Below are 19,652 nucleotides of genomic sequence, written 5' to 3'. Positions count from 1 at the left end.
TACAATATAGAAATTGTTATTAAACAATCGATTATTTTTATCAATTGAATCAAATTTCGCATCGATTTAGTTGTCCATCACAATGTGTGTGTGTGTGTGTGAAAAAAATTGTTCGAAATTTTGGTGTGAACAAAAAACTAATTCGTCATTCTTTTTCATTGATTCAATAATTCGATAATTTTTGTGTGCTATTTAATCAAATTATTCCAGGGAAAATTCTTTTATATTCAATTATGTCTAACGACAATAATGGACCTTGTATGGTAACAATTCTTTTCGAATCGATAATGAGCAAAAGTTTTTATTCGTGAATATCTTTCATTCAGATTTGTGTTTGTTTTTTTTTTCGTTTAATCCGATAACATGGAATTATTAGAAATATTGGGCTATATGATGGCAATGATCTTGGTGTATAAATCAATCGTATTCATAACTGGTTTACTATTGGTTAATTATGGACGAAAAATTGGATTAGGTGTTAAATATATATCGGATAATGGAGAATTTGCCGTTATTTCCGGTGCAACTGGTTCTATTGGCCGAGAATTTACTCAGGAATTTGCATCGATGGGCTATAATCTGGTGTTAATAGCACGTAATGTTCAAAAACTTGATCGCCTTGAGCAACAAATACGAAAGAAATATAATACGATGAAACATGTTATCAAAATAGCTGTTGATGTAACCAAACCGGAATCATATGAAAAGTTACGAAAGCAATTAGCCGAAGTGAATCCGATTGTCGTCCTAGTGAACTGTACATCATGTTGTCCAGAACCGGAAAAATTTTGGAAATCTTCCGTATCTAAACACGATCTTATTATGATCAATGTAATGGCGCCATTGATTATTATGGATATTTTGATGCCACGTTTCGTTCAACAAAATCGTGGCATTGTAATTAATGTTGGTTCACAAGCGGGAGATTTTCGTTTTCCAAAATATTCAACATTTTCAGCTTGTAAGTATCCAGTAGATGGCCATTTCTTTATGAAATAAAAAAAAAAATCTTTTTCTTGCACAATTTTCAAAATAGGCAAATCATTTATGCACACTTTGACGGAAACAATAGCCACCGAATGTAATAATTCGAATGTATACGTACAGACAGTGAAACCATGTTTTATAGCTAACACTCGAAATTCACAGCCAACATTTTTTCCGAATTCCATCACGGCTAGTTGCCTATTCAGCATTGATGACAGTTGGATTTGAATCCAGTCATTATGGACATTGGAAACATCGTTTAAGTGGTCTAATTTTCAATACAATGATATTTATTTTTGGCCATCGTTGTACGACATTCATTACCGGTCTGTTCCTTCCCACATACATTCAAACAATAGCCGGTCGTGATCATAAACGTACACCATCATCAATGAAAATTGATGTTACTCCATCACCATTGACACCTTCATCGCCAGTTTCCTCATTAGATGCCATTGGTAGCGGTAGCAGTGCTGGTAATACCAGTGAAGAACCATCAGATATGGTGATAGATTTTAATCAGATTAAATCGATAAAAAAATATGCTCCAACACCATCACCATTAGTCAATGTGTATGATCAACAGTCAAACAATAAAGATGTGCTTTTTAAACTTACACCACCACCATTGATGGTCAAATCTACAGCAACAAAGTCACCACAATCACCAAAGCTTCATAATAGTAAGACTGTTTCTAATGAATCAGCTGAAGATCATCATTTGAAAAATGTCAAAATGACATGCAAAACATCTCATCCACAACAACCGATAATTGTTGATACACAAGAAATGAAAACTAAAAATCATCTACCTGTGAAAACTTATCGTAGCAATATTAATGATGATAATAAAAGCCAACTACATAATGGCCATCCATCAGAAATTGTAAGTATAAATATGATCAAAAGAGAAAAACATCTTAAATTAATTATTGCATTTTAAAATTTCACAGCAGCAAGATCAGACGATCAAGATCAAAACAACAAAGATAATATCAACATTTTCATCATCATCGGCAACAGATAATGTTGGTGGTGGTAATGGTTTTAGTAGTGAAAAAACTATAACCACAAAAAACAACAACAACAACAAGAAGCAAACACAAAAATCTGACAACATTAAGAAATCTGAATTGAATTGAAAATTATTTAATATATCAGTAAGCAGTTTTGTTTTTTATTTATATATAGATTTCAAACCAATTTTCGAAACTTGAACTGTTCAAAAAAATTAATTGTTTGAATTGATGATAAATTCGGCAACATTTTCAATCATATAGGCAATCATTGTATCAAGACCAAGAGTATTTCCTTCGTTGGTCATAGCAACACCCACGAATTCACTTTGTGGTTGTATCATCAGCATGGTTGATGTACCAGTTAGACCACCACTATGCCAAATATAGTCTTTATATTGAAGAATTGAATTCTCCGAATTTGTAAGATTGCTTATAAACCACCCATAACCATAATGTTGTCCACTGCCGGGAGCACCAATATCTGATAGATTTTTACTATGTGATTTCCACATTGTTTTCACTGTTTCACTTTTCAATATTGTAGATTCAGGTCGACCATTAAATGCATCCAACATTAATTGGCCCCATTTCAATAAATCACCAACAGTTGATAGAATGCCACCAGCTGCATAATAACCTTCATAAATCAATGAATCATCTAGCTTAGATGTTGGTATTAAACGATGATCCACATAATTTGTCACATCCATTCGTCTAAAATATCTTGCACGATTCGAAAGAATTAAATCATTTGTTTCAACAACACTATTATTCAATCCATATTGACGTAGAAAATTATTCATTACCACGGAGAAAGATTTATTTTCCATTGTTTCAATGATTGAACCTAATATTTGAAAGCCATAATTTGAATATGACCAATCCGTTCCTGGTTCAAACATTAATGGATCATTAGCAAATTTTCTTACAATCGTTGATTGTGAATCAATATTTTTGACGATATCATCAAAATCATTCAAATTTGTTTTCCGTGTACCAGCTGTATGTGATAATAATTGTCCAATCGTCAGATTCACCGTTTTATTTTGCCATTGTTTATTGGGAAAATATTTCAAAATTTCATTTACTGTAGTATTATATGTTAATCGTCCTTGATCAACTAATCGGCCTATATATGCTGAAGTAAATGTTTTCGATATTGAACATATTCTATAATGTGAATTCATATCAGCATTTGTTGTTGTTGTTGTTGGATTTTCTACATCCAATACACCCCATGAATGATTATAGATTAATCGGCCACGATGTGCTAGGCCAAATACCAATGATGGTAGGCCTAGTTTTGCGATTGTTTGTTCAATAAAATTTTCGCCATCATCAATTGCTTCTTTAATTGTTGTAAAATTTTTGCCAAAAAAATTTCTTTCTGCTAATATCGACGATGATGATGATGATTGAATCAATTTATATGGTGGTTCATTCAAAATGGTAGTAGTGAAACTTTGATCACAAATAATAGCTACGATCAATAATAACAATAATAATACAAGATAATTCCATTGAATTCGAATCATTTTTGGATGTATTTATTATTTGTTGTGTGCAAAAAAAAAGAAAATTTTGAAAATTAAATCTTTTGTTGTTGTTGTCGTCGTCGTGGTTGTTGTTGTTGTTGTTGTAGTTGCTTGGCTATTATTATTTTCTCTGTGTGTGTGTGGTACAACAATGATCAATTGTCTGATGATGTGTGTAGATCGATTAATTGAGTGTTGTTTTTGATAATCTATAACTACAGAGAGCTACTATTATTAAGTATTTCAATCATTTTTTTTTCACTCACGGTACTAGATTACCTTTTGTTATACTTTTATCTTTCAATTTTTTTTCAAGTGTTTTTGAGAGACCTATTGATGATTAATAAATTAATTTCATTTCATTTTTTTTTGAATATTAAATGCTGCTGTAAAACACACTGGCACACAAAAAAGTTTCTATTTTTTTGTTTTGTTTTGCTTTGTTTCCTAACCCACTGAGTGAATCGTATCCAGATTATATAACACGAACGAACAACAATGACGTCGTTTTTTTCATTTTTTTTTTGTTGCTCCAAAATCATCATCATCATCATCAAATTAACAACGAGCCACGAATATTAATTTGAACATAGATTATCGTCATAAGTTTGCGTGTGTGTGTGTGTGTGTGTGTGTGTGCGTAACTATGATAACAGATAAATAAAATGAAATGAAAATGATGATAATTTATAATTATAAATCATTTGAAAAGTAGCAAAAAAGGAAATTTATACTTTTTTGGGTGGATTTTGGTTTCGCTTTTTTTATATATATACATCATCAATTGTCGTTGCCGTAGTAGTTTTGATTTTTTTTTGTTCGCCGTGAATGATGTGTATGTGATAGGCATATAGAATACATTGTTTTTTTTTTTTTTTGATTTCTAAATGATGATTCTTGGTTGATGATTTCTTTGGTACATTTGTGTGTTTCGTATCCTGAAAAAAAATTGATGTGTGTGAGAGAAAAAATAAATAGATTTTTATCCAAATTATGTGTCGATTATTCTGTTGTTTTGGAATTTGCCAGAATTTCCCAATATATAATCATTATATGTGATAATTTTGAAGAACAAACAAACAAAAAATTCTCCAGAATTTTTCTCTTTCTCTCAACCTCAATATTGTGTTGACGGTAGTGGTGGTGGTGGTGGTGGTGGTCTGTTTGTGTTCATTATAATTCACATTTTGTGATTTGATTTGATAATGCTTGTCAATCTCTATAATCTAATTTGATAATAAATAAATGGAAAACAACAAAAATAATAATAATTCGCTAAACGATAAAATAAACACGCACACGCACTAAAATGTTTGATTATTTATAACCATTAATAATAAGAAGGAAGAAGAGAAGCGTTAAAAAAAATACAAGTCTATCAAATTTTAATACAACGGTAACAAGAATCTATTTATTCACCCTATTTTTTTTTGTTTTGTTTTGCTTTGTGTGTAAATAATGAATGAATGAATGAATGAATAAAGAATGAACCCAAATAAAAAGAGTAAAAAATCACTACAACGGAAATATGTTTATCGTGTGTGTGTGTGTCTGTGTGTGTGGTGTATCATTTTTGAATGTAATTTGCATATATTCTATCATTCGTGATGATGATGACCTACAATGAATGACAGAATCTTATGAATTTTTTTTTGTTGTGTGTGTTGAAATTTAGTTATTATTATGTAATGATTTTTCTTGTTTGCAATTATTCCAATTTGATTTAATCGGAAAAAAACTCCATAATAATAATAATAATAAAATGTAGACAGAACAGAAGTGGTGAAGAAAAAAACTTTTTTCTTTCTTTCTTTATGTATTCGACAGACAAAATAAATTGTTATATATTTGGGTCGGTGGAGAGAGAGAGAGAAAAAGGAAAAGAAAACCTAATTATTCTAATTGGTAATTATATATCCCACACATCTATCTGATCAGTATCATGATGATGATGATGATGTTTTGTTCTGTGTTTGTATTTTGTTTCGTGTTCGTGTTGTTTTTATGTTTTTTTTCCCCAGTGTGTGTGTGTGGTAAATAAAAAACAAAACAAAAAAACCCCTTTAGCCACCCACCTAGTATTGTATAGATAGATAGATGGATACTATTTTAACACTGTTGATGATGATGGTAACTGAATTTTTTTTTCTTTGTTTACAAACTTGGGGATTCTCTCTCTCTCTTTCTCTTCTTATGCATTAAATTAACAGATGATACTAACATCAGCATAATAACTAGAATTTAGTTGTTGTTGTTGTTGTTGAAATAAAGAATGTTATATAACAACAACAACAACAACAACATTAATAGATGGCTTATATTATTATATTGAAACCAGAAAAGAGATAGAGAAAGAGAGAGAGAGAGAATAATCGTCTGTCATTAAAAATGGTTAATTTTTCTAATTAACTTGGAATTAATTTTAATTATGTTTTCGTTTTTTTCTCTGTTTGTTTGTCTGTCTGTTTGTTTGTTCATTCATTTCGCTTTCGTTTTCATTCTCAATTTAATGGATTCTTTATCTTCGTTATTAAATGAATATTTTACTATACAATTACCACCGATCAAACAACCAACCAACCGACCGACCGACCAGCCAACCACTTTTTTCATGAATGTTCTCCAAAACGAATCGTGATCAAGTGTCCGTGTGTGTGTGTTTGTGTTTACCATTAAAAAAATAAAGCTGAACATGATGATGATGATGATGATATTTTCAGATTCTAGAATCTAGATTTTAAGATGATGACAATTCATACGATTCGAATTATCCATTAAGAATTTGTAAGAAGAAAAAAAAATTCGTGTTCAAGAGACGTACATCAAAAAAAAAAAAAAAAAATTGTTTAAATGGTAAACATTTTTTTTCTCTTTTACTTTCTGCTTTTTGTAACACACACACACACAGACAGACACTAAGACACGAATTTGAACTCATGAAATGAAATACATCATTTATCATTGTGTTTTTTTTTCTATTGTTCAAAATAAAATGTGTATTTTGAACAAATGTAGATTATGTTTATATAATGATATAAATGGATTTGATGATTTTTTTTCCATAGATTGATCGCGCATGATAATCGATGAATGTATGTTTTTTGTTGGTTGAAAAATTCATTTTTCATAGACAAAAGAACCAGAATCTTCTAGAGATTATGATTATAGGAATTTTTTTTTCGTTTCATTTTTCTCTTAATTCACCAATTAATTAATTTGTCTTTTCTGGTATTTTTTTTTTAATCTGTCATGATCAGTGTTGATTGTTTTTCAACAAAAAAAAACTTTCCTGTTCTCATCATCATTGTTAAATTAAATCATCTTGACCATTTTGTATCCCTTTTGCTATCACCACCATCATCATCACCTATTATGATGTGTGAAATAGTTATTTCGAAAAACTTTCATACATGGAATGTAATTTTTCACATTCCACAATCAATCCATCTGCCTACCAACCAACCAACCATTCAATCACCAAGTGTTTGTTGGTTAATTTCGAAAAAAGGCCGTTTTTTTTCTTCTTTTGATTTAAAATTGTTGCTGTGTATCCATCCACATGATAACAAAATGTTAAAAAAAAAATTGATTTGACTTGAAACTTGCAAACTTTTTGATTATAACTATAATAGCACACATATATATCCGTACATTGTATGTAATTTGTGTTCAATTGGTTTTTACTTCATTTTTTTTTTTGTTTCTCGCTATTTGATGAAAAGTTTTAGAATGACAAAGACAATTTACTTCTAATACTACACACACACACACACATTTTAGTTAATTTCATTTCATTTGTGATGATGATTTGGGTCTTGTTTTTTCTTTCATTTTTTGATGAGATTTGTTGTTGTTGTTGTTGTTGTTGTTATGTTGTGATCCATTTATATTATTGGAATAATTTGAAAAGAAATTCTTTGGAATTGGTAAAAAAAGAAGAAGAATTTCATTTGGTTCAATCTCATTCTATTTCTATTTCGTTTTTTTTTTGGTTCGTTGGTTTATTGTGAATATAGATTTGTCATCAACAACAACAACAACAAAAAACAACAATAACAATCAATGGAATCGTCAAATAGAATATTCTCTTTTTTGGTCGTTTCATTCATTCATTGTTCTCTATTATTCATCACCATGTTTTATTTGTTTGTTTGTCCATTGTTTGTGTGATTCGATAATAGTTGGATATTAAACACATGGTGGGTGGTGGTGGTGGTGGTTATATTATACTAATAATGTGTCAAAATATAGTCGTTTGTATATATATGTATGTTTCGTTTTGGTGTGACAATCAAAATTTTTTTTCTATTTGCTTTTTTTTTATTATCTCAAATTCAATTTATTTATTCTTTTTTCATATTCGTTATTATCGTAATGATGATGACGATGATTAGGATGATAAATAACAAAACAAACAAATAAAGAATGTAGTAGCAAACGAAAAGGAAACACAACCCTAAGTCTACACATTATATATTGTGTGTTGACCAATTTTTGTTGTTTTTTTTTTTGATTTTCTGCTTGTGTAAGCAAAAAAATTTTTGTTTGTTGTTTTCCATTTGATCATCACAATTTCATTTACAGGTATAATAAAATGAATGAATGAATCAATAAAATGAAAGTTTGCAATCAATCAGTTGGAGATACACTGTGTTTTATTTATATATATATGTGATGTCCTTGTACAAGGGAAGATTTAATTTTTTTTTCAATTTCGTTTTCGGCTGGGGTTCGCTCGGGTAGAAAAATCAAAAAAAAAAAAACCTAAACTAAACTGACGCAAAATCTAAGATAAAATCATTGTAAATATGATCTTATGACATTTTCATTTTGCCTGTATGGGCGTTACTGGTCAAAATGTATGACAGACGAGAAAAAAAATGAAACAAAAATCATCATCATCATCATGATGATTGTCGAGCTTTTTGTCAATGTTTTTTAATTTGAAATCAAGAAAAAAATTCCAATCTGAGAATGAAAATGAAAGAAAACTTTTTTTGTAGCCAAATGAAAAGGAAAAAAAATTCTTTTCCTTTGGAAATATTTTGTAAATAATAATAAAAAAAAATCTTTCTGTCTTTTTTCTCGTTCTCGTTTTTTCGTTATTGAAATTTAACACTTAATACCACAAAAGTACTATTTTCATTTTTTTTTATTTAGTGCTTTTTTCACACTGACACCAGTGATTAATTTTTAAGACGCATGTGTTAATGGAAATTAACGAAAAATGAAAATGAAAATGAAATGCAGAAATCGATGATCTGAATCCATTTAAAGTGTCTGTCTGTCTGTCATCAACTCAACGGCAACGATGACGACGACGACAACCAAAATAATTAATATATATTGAACAGAAAATTTTTTTTTGTTTTGTTTTGTTTCCACAAAATTTCTTTGATGTGAGTGAGGTTTTTAATTTTGTATATTTTAGAGAGCTTTTTCTTTGAAATTTTTTTTCACTCAAAAGAAGAATCATTTCATCAAGTATGTTTTCTGTTAAGACTGTTGAAAGTCGTAATCATCATCATAATAATAATGTTTGAAGTGGCTCTTGAAATTCTGAATTTGCAAAAAAAAAGAAAAAAATTCTTCATTTGATGAGGATTCTTATTCTTCTTCTTCTTCATCATGCTTACTTGCATAGTTGATGGCCCAAATGATGATGATGATGAATTTTTTTTTCCAAAAATTAAGGAATCTTGCTTTTTTCTTTCATTTTTAGAATTGGTTACCACATCATCATCATCAAGAAAGAAAAATACTTCCATCATCATTCATATAGCACCAGCATACACACACACACACACACGACCATGGCCAATTGTTTGTCCATTAAAGTGCATTACGTTTGGCGAAAATTGTATATTTCAACACTCAAAAAATAATGATCAATCATTTTTCCGTTTGATTTGAAAAGTGGTGTTTGATGAACACTTTTTTGTTTTGTTTGCAGATATATTTCAATTTCAATCCTAAATCAATTTTTATTTGGCAAAAAAAATTGATCACAGACGACGACATGAATGGATTTGATGGATCATCAGAGAGAGAGAGAGAGAGAGAGAGAGAGAGAGAGACACGCAGGATTATCTTAAAAAAGGGTGCGATTAGTTAGTTTTAAAGTAAACGCACACACACCATAACGCACATATGTTTTTATGAAAAAAAAATTTTTTATTCAGGGCCGTTTTGGAACATATTGTGTTCCACAAAATGTAGACACACACACACACAGTTGTTGATCTTCATGGTACCTACCATCACACACACACACACATGCTCAGAATGAAAAATAAAAAGTTTTTCACCCAAAACTAGAGATAATAATCTCTATAGTAACCATACACACACACACAAAAAACACATCAAAATGATGATGATGATGATAGAAAAAAAAGAGGAACAGAATATAAATGTGGTGCTCTATATTTCATTCACTTTCTGTCTTCGATTTTATTTCCTTTTGGTTCAAAATGTGTGTGTGTATGTTTTCAAATAATGATCACTTCTTGAACGAATGAACAAACGAACGAACAAACAAACATAAGACACAGACAACCAGAAAAAAATCAAAAAAAAACTCATCATCAGATAATCATTGTGTGTGTGTGTGTGTGTGTGTGAATGAATAATGGTTGATGATCTTGGAACACGAAGGTCGACATGATGATGATGATGATCGTCTTTGTTTAAATTGTTTAAATCGAAATAAACAGAGAGAGAGAGAGAGAGAGAGAGAGAGAGAGATTACATACACGAATCCATACAGATGATTGAACAAAATTGAATTTGCATTTTCAGATTGTGTTTTCTTTTCGTGTGTGTGTGTGTGTGTGTATACATGTTGAACTTTTTTATTTGATGAAAAATTTTTTGTTCAATTTTCGTGTAAAGTTTATCTATTTCTATATTTATTTATTTTTTTCATTTTACGGTTCAACAATCATCATCATCATCGTTTCATCGATTCGATTCGATTTGATTTGATTTATTTCACTTTGTTTGTTTGTTTGTCTGTTCAATCACGCACTGAATCATTTCTTGTGTGTTTTTTTTTCATTCCATTATCATTATTGAATCAAGAATCGTTTTGTTCATGTGTGTGTGTGTCTGTGTGTGATGTTGTGATCTATGTTGATTTTTAATGAAAAAAAAATTCTTGTTTTTTAGTTAATTCTGCTCTTCCAACAACAAAAAAAAATTGAAATTTTTTTTTCTTCAAAAAATTTTCATCAATTGTGCGTGTGTGTGTGTGTGTGTATGGTAAGTTTAAACGATTCGATTCGTAAGAATATCTCAAATTCTCAAGTTTTTTTTTATACTCCATTCATAATGGCCAAATAAATTCCATCAGAATAAATTCACAAGATGATGCTGGTGCTTTGTGTGTCTGGATATGTTCATACCATTTTTCGTTTGTCATCATCATCATTATTATTATTATTTTTTTTTTCTTAGTTCTCGAAAAAATCTACTTGACCACTTTTGGTGAGCGAAAGATAGCTGAACAAAACATAATAATCAAAAAGTTGAAGAAAGATAATAATAATAATAATGGTGTTCCATATGACCAACCCATATAAATTACAAAACTTATATGCACAGAATTTCTCTTGGCTTTTGGATTCTTTTATTTTTTTTTCTTTTATATTCTGTCATATATTGTGTCATTGTCGTTGTCTATGTAAATGTTTTTTTTTTGCAAACGATTTGTTTGTTTGTTTACAGACAAAATAACAACAACAACAACAACAACGACAACGACAGGCCCTAAAAAACATATAAGTGTTTGTCGACCATCGTTTATTCGTTGATGTTTGTTAGTATTAATCATATGCTTGCTTCTTTTTTTTTATGATTCAATATGTTGTGTGTGTGTGTGTGTATGTGTTGTGTTTATTGAATTTTCGTTTTTGTTGTTGTTGTCGTTTCAAATGAAAATCAAACAAAGTTTTGCACTTTTACTCTCTACTGCTACTGGTATTAATTTTTTGTTTCTTCCTGTTGGTATTCGATCCGTCAATCAATTCGATTCGATGAATGATAATCATTTTTGTCATTATTGGATGGTGGCCAAAAAGTTGGCTTTCCTTCCTTGCATTTTTTTTTCTGTCAATTTCTATTGGTTTTGTCTGTCTATATCTGGCCAATTATTTGACACAAAAATGGCAACATTTCTCTCTATCACTCTTTATCTGTTCTATTTTTTGTCATGAAAATTTACATTTTAAGAAACCCCAAAAAATTCAATTTATTCATTGATTCTTCAGCAAGGTATTTGAATTCTTGATTCTTTGATTTGAAACGAAAACTGAATGCTGATGACGATGATGATGATGATGACAGTTGCTGATTCATCAATTTTTTTACACCTAAAAATCTATCGATTCCAAAGATTGACTTTCATTTTCAATAACGAGAGCAAGAAAAAAAAATGATTGAAATTGAAAATTTTTTTTCTCTCACCCTGTACAACAACAAAAATCCCTTTAAATCTCGCTAATCAAATTATTATATCAATATATTTTTACATGGAATTGTAATTTTTGTAGAATTACTTTGTTCATTTTTGTCGTTTTTCATTCGGAATCCTATTTCGGATAATCGTCATGTGTGCAAAAACAAGAATTTGTATCGAATATGATGATGAAAAGACAATAAAAATGAAAACGAAAACAATGACAACAAGTACATGATGCTTGTTCGATGTGAGAATATCATCATATGTGTGTGTGTTTTTTTTCGTTTTTTTTCTGCTTCAAATTCAATTTATGCATCCAACACAACACAACGGGGAAAAAAAATCTAGTCTTTTGTAATAATTTTTTTTCCTGTTTCTTTTGATTATTTATCTAATATCTGTTTTACGTGGTGTGTGTGTGTGTGTGTTCGTCACACAATCACAAGCTTGATGACCGTATTTTAATGTTAATGTTTTTCTGTGTTCTGTTTTTTGTTTTGTTTTTTTTTTTTTTTTGGCGAAAAAAATGTCATTTTCAATGATAACAACTTGAGATTGTAATATCGAAAATATTTCATTTATCGTACATAGAAATATTATTAAGTGGCAATGTTTTTTTTTTCGTTTCTTTCATTTGTATATAAGGACTATTGTCATTTATTTTTTTTTGTTTCATTTTTTGAGTGTTCAGGAGAGACCAAGAAAAAAAAGTATACGACAAAATCGATTACTAGAAATTGATCGACAAATCGATTTTCATTACGATAATTGATCAATAACAACAACAGCAACAACGAAAATGACAAAAACGTAAACAGTGGACTGACTGGCTATGCATGAATGTGACTGTCTTGTGTATTACTACTGGGGTCCCTTTGGTGTTTTTTTAACAACGTATGTTTCGTGGTGTGTTTGGTCTGGTGTGTGGTATACTTAAGATTAAAAAAAATTCAGTTCATTTTTTTTTGATTGATGATCATCATTGTAATTTTCAAATAATGAATTCCACAAATAAATTGACTGATCAGAATGAATATCATCATCATCATCATCATTACATGTGTGTGTGTGTATGGGTGTTTCTGGAACGAAAATTTGAAAATAAAGTTCAAGAGAAAATGATACAAATGAAAAGCAATAAATGAATGATGATAGCACAGTAATAACAATAATAATAAAATAAAATAAGAATGAAAAAAAACCAACTAAATTGCAGCATTGAGCAGCATAAATAATATCATCATCATTTACAATTGGTCACATTGTGATGATGATGATGATTATTATACACTGCTCATCATTAGTGATTTTTTTTTCGCTGCCAATCCAAAAAAGGAAAAAATCTGCTTGTTCATTATATGACTATAGAGAATTCTGTGGAAAGAAAGAAAAAAAAAATTCCTAATCTAATCACAAGCGAAAAAAAAAATTTGTTTTTCATTGATACAATCTGCTCACTCTCTCCAAAGAATCAACGGAAAAGGAATATTCATGAATAAATCAGAGAGCAACATTCTCATTATGATGACGATGATGTTTGTGTGTTGTGCATACACCACGTATGTGTGTGTGTTGACAATAGCAACAAACATTCTGTGTGTGAGAAAGAATTCCATATTCAAATATTCTTCTTTTTTTTTGGCTGTGCAATATATTCAATTTACGTCAAAAAAAAAATTGATTTTTGTCATTTCATTGATGGAACGAATGTATGACACAACAACAACAACAACAAAAATTCCAGAACTAATTTACCTACACATATATGTTTCATGAACTTTTTTTTTACCAAATAATTATTGTATATATACTGCAACGACGACATTGGAATATGCAACATGCAATTTTGTATTTGTATTTGTTTTGTTTTATCCTCCGGGAAAGAATTCACAGAATGTAGAATACATACATGACAAACATACATACACAATAAAAATGAAAAACTGGAATTTTGTTTTTTTTTCAAACTTGATTTTTCTATATCGATAGAGAGAGAGAGAGAGAAATGAAGAAGAAAAAAAAAAGAAAATAAAATAATGATCAACATCATTATGATGGAATTATTTATTTCACAAAAATTTTGGCTGCAACATGATAATAATAATGATGATAATGGAAAAAAAACTTTGTTTGCATTTTGTTGTTGCTGTTGTTGTTGTTTACTAAATTGCAACAACTGTGCCTACATTGTTGGCATTGAAGTTTCAAGTTTTTTTTACTGTCTGTCCGATTTTTTTATACTAATTCTTCAAAAAAAAAAAAAAAATTTTGTTTCAAAATCCAATTTTTTTTCTCTCAATTCAAATGACAAAACACACAAACTCTCTTGATTTTGTGAATTTTTTAACTGGATAGAAAAAATTGAATTGTATTGATCAACAACAACAATAGGCTATTGTTGTTGTTGTTGTTGATTGATTAAATAAGCAGATTATCATATGGATTTTTTTTTTACTTTTCTTTTTCACTGAAAAAAAAGCCAATAATAAAAATCCTTTGCAAATGATTAATGAATATATATGGTCGAACAAAATGTTGATGAAAAAGACGACGAAAAAGAATTGTTGTGGCAACGATATGAAATTCTTCTATTATTTCCAATTTCCAATTTATTCATTCATCAATTCATTCATCGTTTTTTTTATTTGAAAAATTCTCGATTGTTTGGATGGATATCGAATATGTGTGTTCGATGATGATGATGATGATGATAATGATAGGTGCATCACATAAATATTTTCCATCTTTATTTCAGAATTAATTCGGCTTGTCGAAAACAGAGGATGGGCAAATGGGAAAAAAAATTCTGTTGTTGTTGTGCATTGGGAATTGTGTAGAACGGCATGAACAAACACACACACACACACACATACATACACCGAATGAATAAGGAAAAAAAAGAGATGGAAATCGAGTCAAAAACAAATAACGTTTTTTTCCCCATTCTCCTGCTTCTTTTTTTTCACCAGAATTTGAATTGAATAAAAATGCAGAGAAAAAAAACTGACAAAGATAGAATGAGAGAGAGAGAATCATATCATGAAATTGCAATGAATTTTTTTTTCGTTCATTCATTCGTTTGGCCATATATAGTAGTATATATTCAATGAAATAGTATGAAATGAATAGAATGAATTTGAATTGAATTGGGTTCCAATTTTCATGATTTTCACTTCACTTATACACACACACACACACATACTCTTTATCCCCTCCACGTTGACAGCATTTTTGTCACCGTGTCTCTCTCTCTCGGTGTGTGTGTATATGAAAATCATTATGTAATGATTATAATGAAATTGGGTGTTTGTTTGAAACATTGGAAAATGCCGTCATTCAATCGACATACACACACACACACACACACACACAACATGTACACGTTTGTCGGAACGTGTATATGTTTTTTTTTCATTGTAATATTGTGTGTGTGTGTTTTTCAATCATTTGAATACCAAATAGAGGAACAAAACAGAGAAAAAAAACACCAGAAATATATTATCACTAGAACCAAAAAAAAAAAAAAAAATTGAAATAAACGAATAGGAAACAAAACAGAATCCATAAATAGATTGAAATAGAAAATTTTTTTTTCTCCTCTCCTATCACATGATAAATGTTTGTTTTTTTTCTTTCTTCTTCTTCTTCTTCTTCTGCTGTTTCAACATAAAACAAACACTGTGTTTGTTTTTGTTCAATGTTGAAAATAATGAGAAATTCTTTTCTCTTTGAAATTTTCATCATTTGCACAATACTCAATTAAAAATTTTTTTTTTCGTTTCCGTTTTTTTTTTGAATAGCCATCAGTCATAATCTAGAATCTAGAATTCTGGTTCTGCAAATGCACACACACGATGATGATGATGATGAATTTGAATTTACAAAAAAAAATTACCAAGAATCGAAAAAAAAATTATCCACTTGATTGCTTCAAGCTTGAAACTATTTTTTTTCTTCTTCTTCTTTTCGTTTCATGGTAATAACCACAACAACAACAACAACAAATGATGATGGATACTATATTCATGATGCATACATCATCATCATCTGGTTATCGTTTTACATTTTATATTTCTCCAAAAAATCATGTTTAATTCCCAATGGCCAAACTGTGTACTCGTGTGCACCAAAATGATGATGATGATAGGAAACAATTATATGTACAATTTTGATTTGATTTCGAATTTTTTAAAAAAAAAGAAAGAAACAGCAACAATTCTCCGATAACTTGATTCCATTTCATCAACTTTCTATCGTTATCTAACTAATACTACTAAATTATGAATCTCTTTTTCATTCGTTTTTCAGGAAAATTTGTAAAGGATGAAAATTTTTTGTTTTTCTCCATTTGGGATTGGAAATGGAACTTGTTAATCTATCACTATCTCTTTTTTACTCATTAATAATAAATTTTCACAAAGAATATTCAGCTCCATTCATTTTAATCTGCTTTGAATTTAATGTTTTGATGATTTGTCTTTTTTTGCCATTTCATAAATTCTGTTCTTTTTTTTCGTTTTTGAAAAATCTCAAGAGAAGAGAAGATAAACTGTGAACGGCGAATACAATGTGTACCGATTGATTGGTGATTTGACTAGAAAAAAAAGTTCATAAAATAATAAACAGTCGGTGGAACTTGAACGAGGAAAAAATAAACCAGAACAAAAAAGAAAAAAGCCAAAATCTAACGCACCATTATTATTATGTCACCAATGGACAACGATCAAGAATCATATCATTTACGTTTGGTAACTTTAGGTGCCACTAACACCGGAAAAAGTTCCATACTTAAAGTAAGTATATATTCAATTCAATGTGTGTGTGTGTGTGTGTGTGTGTGTGTGTGTGTGTGTGTGTGTGACATGTGTATATTTTCACTAATTTCATTAACATCGTTCATTCATTGATAATTTAGCGATTTTTATTCAACACTTTTAATGAAAAACATAGGCCAACTATTGAAGATTTATTTACGAAAGATTTTTCTTTCGGTACAGTCTATCTAAAGGTATTTATTTATTATATATTGTACACATTCACCCATCACCAATCATTTTGATTCATTTATTCAGTCAAAAAAAAGAGAAAAGAAAAAATCTAATCCAATTAGTTTCGTTAATGTTCATATATTATATATACTTTTTTTTATTGTTGTTGTTCATTTCAAATAATAATAATAATAATGAAAAAAAAGGTTGACTTTCTTGATACAGAAGGTTCGATGCAATTTCCAGCCATGCGACGGTTATCTATAGCAAATGCAAATGCATTTCTTCTTGTCTATAGGTTTGTTTTTAATGAAATGAAAAAAAAGAATTACTTTCTAACATCGATTGTTAATTATTGATTGTTTTTTTTTCAATAGTATCGATAGTGAAATATCATTCGAAATTATTAAACAATGTTTCGAAGAAATCAAAGAGATTCGAACAGATTTTCAGGTAAGTTTTGATTTTTTTTTGTGACTTTCTCATCATCATCATTATTATTATTATGGCAAATCATTTGTATCAAGCCTAAAATGACTGACTGTCCGACTTGTTGTTGTTGTTATTAAAGTTTGTTATGATCATTATCCAAAACAAACTTGATGAGCAAGAGATTCGAATTTATTTAAGCTCTCTTTCTCTCTCTAAAAGCTTTGATACATGAATCAGATCATCATTATTATTATTGTTATTAGAGTTTTGTCATGTCAAATAATATAAAAAAAAGACTTTTTCTGTATTGAATAACATCATCATCATGATTGACTTTCATTTTTCAAACGAAAAAATATCTCATCATCAAACATTTCCAATTTGTTTTTGTTTTTTTTTGTTTGAAAAAAAAGTCTACAACAATAAAAACATCTGTATTTTCCATATTTTAATATAATCCATTCATTGATGTCATGTTTGATTGAAAACAAAAGAAATTTTTTTTTTTTTGTTATTCAATTGAATTTTTTTTTTGTAGAAATTCAAATAGTCAAAATTACATTCGAAATTCGAATACGTATGTGTTTTCATCTATATTATCTGTTTATGGCCTCTGTGTTACCGTCTTAAAGAGACATAAATAAATAAATATATGTTATATCCTTTGTCGTGTAAGCCTTACGGCTATAAAATGCATTAAAATTAATTCTTGAGAATGAATTGAATTGAATTGAATACGAAAATATGTTCAGATAGGTATAAATTGTAGATTTACAAATGATGATCCATATATTCTGTAGAAAGAGAGAGTTGAATACATAAAAATTCTGACTATCTATATCCTTTTTTTTATAGCCAAAGAAAAAGATTTTTAACGACCATTTGAATCTTCTTGTAACGACAACAACAACAACAACAACAACATGAACATATACATTCCATTAGGAAAATTGTGAATATTTTTAAGAGAAAAGATTTCTCTTGTGAAATATAATAATTCAATATTGTTGTTGTTGAAAATGTGTGTGATAACAGATAACAAAAAGAAAAACTTGAATTTTTTTTTATCAAATAAAAATCTTATGATGATGATGATGATGATCTATCTCTTGGTGATGATAAAGCAAAATTGTGAAATAATGAAAATGAAATGAATGGATAATAATGAAAAACAACCATTTAATTTTTATGTTTTTTTTTATTGAATCTTTGTTCCAAAACAAATAAAGGAAGTGCCTATTGTATTCGTTGGTAATAAACAAGATCTGGATGGTGAACACAAACGTAGTGTACAGAAAGAAGATGTTGCTGAATGGATATTTTGTGAGCTACCAAAATTACGTGCCAAGGTATAAATGGATGATGATTACATTAATCGTTTTATACTTACGAGATTTTATTTTTTTCTTCATTTTCTTTGCATAGTTAATGGAATGCTCAGCAAAAAATAGCCAAAATATTAAAGAAATATTTCTTACGCTTCAACAGCTAGCACGTATACCATTGCCAGATGCTGAAGGATTAAAACGTCGTTCATCAGCACAGGCACGTGTCGATTCAAAAAGAAAATTTGCCGGCACCAATCTATTGAGTCCAAGTCATGCTGCTACTGCTAATAACGATAATAATATATCAAATAATAATAGTCCGAATAGATCACCAAATCCAACGGCACCAAATACACCATGTAAAACAACAACCAATCAATCAACAACGATTCGTTCGCCAAGTAAACCACGTAGTCGTTCATTAATAAGACGTACATCGAAAAAAGTAAAAAATAAAGAAGATGCTGATGATTGTACTGTTCAATAATTAAAAGAATGATGTGATTAATTCTATCATTTATTATATCATCATTAAACAAATGGCATATCGGACAATTTTTGATATCGATAAGTGATGATGATGTGGTCTTCAATCATATCATTCAATGTGTTTTAATTCCATTCATATTGAAACATGCAAAGACCCATTTTTGTCTATTCTCATCTTCCTCCTTTTTGTTCTTCTTTTCTTTTTATTTTACTGAATTTTCCATTTCGCATTGTAATTCCTCATTTGTTTTTGTTTTTTTTTCATTGAATCATCACCACTGATCAAGTGATGTATGATATGATTTATTTTTATTTGTAAAATCTCTTTTTCTCTCTGGATATATATCAATGATGTTTGCTTAATAATAATTCAATTTTCTTGTTTTTTTTTGTTATTGCTCTGAATTAATACA

General features: G+C 29.2%; 3 protein-coding genes across 5 annotated transcripts; 2 read left to right on the top strand and 1 right to left on the bottom strand.

Moving 5' to 3' along the window:
- The first annotated feature begins 303 nt into the window (after positions 1-303).
- LOC142597312 (uncharacterized) lies at positions 304-2,190 on the top strand. The gene is given in 4 exon segments (XM_075733617.1): positions 304-961; positions 1,037-1,137; positions 1,139-1,873; positions 1,941-2,190. Coding segments are annotated over 4 exon segments (1,623 nt in total). The 5' UTR covers positions 304-363; the 3' UTR covers positions 2,130-2,190.
- On the bottom strand, positions 2,112-3,700 carry LOC124495915 (serine beta-lactamase-like protein LACTB, mitochondrial). Its single transcript, XM_047059361.2, has one exon. It carries the CDS (start codon positions 3,539-3,541, stop codon positions 2,219-2,221), a length of 1,323 nt encoding a protein of 440 aa, XP_046915317.2. The 5' UTR covers positions 3,542-3,700; the 3' UTR covers positions 2,112-2,218.
- A 296-nt stretch (positions 3,701-3,996) lies between these two features.
- LOC124495913 (GTP-binding protein Di-Ras2) lies at positions 3,997-19,622 on the top strand. Of its 3 annotated transcripts, none has more exons than XM_075733621.1 (7): positions 3,997-4,173; positions 16,537-16,795; positions 16,918-17,010; positions 17,197-17,288; positions 17,368-17,443; positions 18,652-18,771; positions 18,848-19,622. In XM_075733621.1, the coding sequence occupies exons 2-7, from the start codon at positions 16,706-16,708 to the stop codon at positions 19,235-19,237; spliced, it is 861 nt and encodes a 286-aa protein (XP_075589736.1). In that variant the 5' UTR covers positions 3,997-4,173; positions 16,537-16,705; the 3' UTR covers positions 19,238-19,622. The 3 variants fall into 3 exon arrangements, with proteins under 3 accessions (XP_075589736.1, XP_075589735.1, XP_075589737.1); XM_075733620.1 differs by lacking the exon at positions 3,997-4,173 and adding an exon at positions 10,062-10,804; XM_075733622.1 differs by lacking the exon at positions 3,997-4,173 and adding an exon at positions 11,006-11,029.
- Positions 19,623-19,652: the final 30 nt, after the last annotated feature.

The sequence above is a fragment of the Dermatophagoides farinae genome, chromosome 8 (genome assembly GCF_024713945.1).
Source record: "Dermatophagoides farinae isolate YC_2012a chromosome 8, ASM2471394v1, whole genome shotgun sequence".
NCBI lineage: Eukaryota > Metazoa > Arthropoda > Arachnida > Sarcoptiformes > Pyroglyphidae > Dermatophagoides > Dermatophagoides farinae.
Note: the sequence above shows the minus strand (reverse complement) of the source record. Positions and strands in the feature narration are given on the sequence as shown.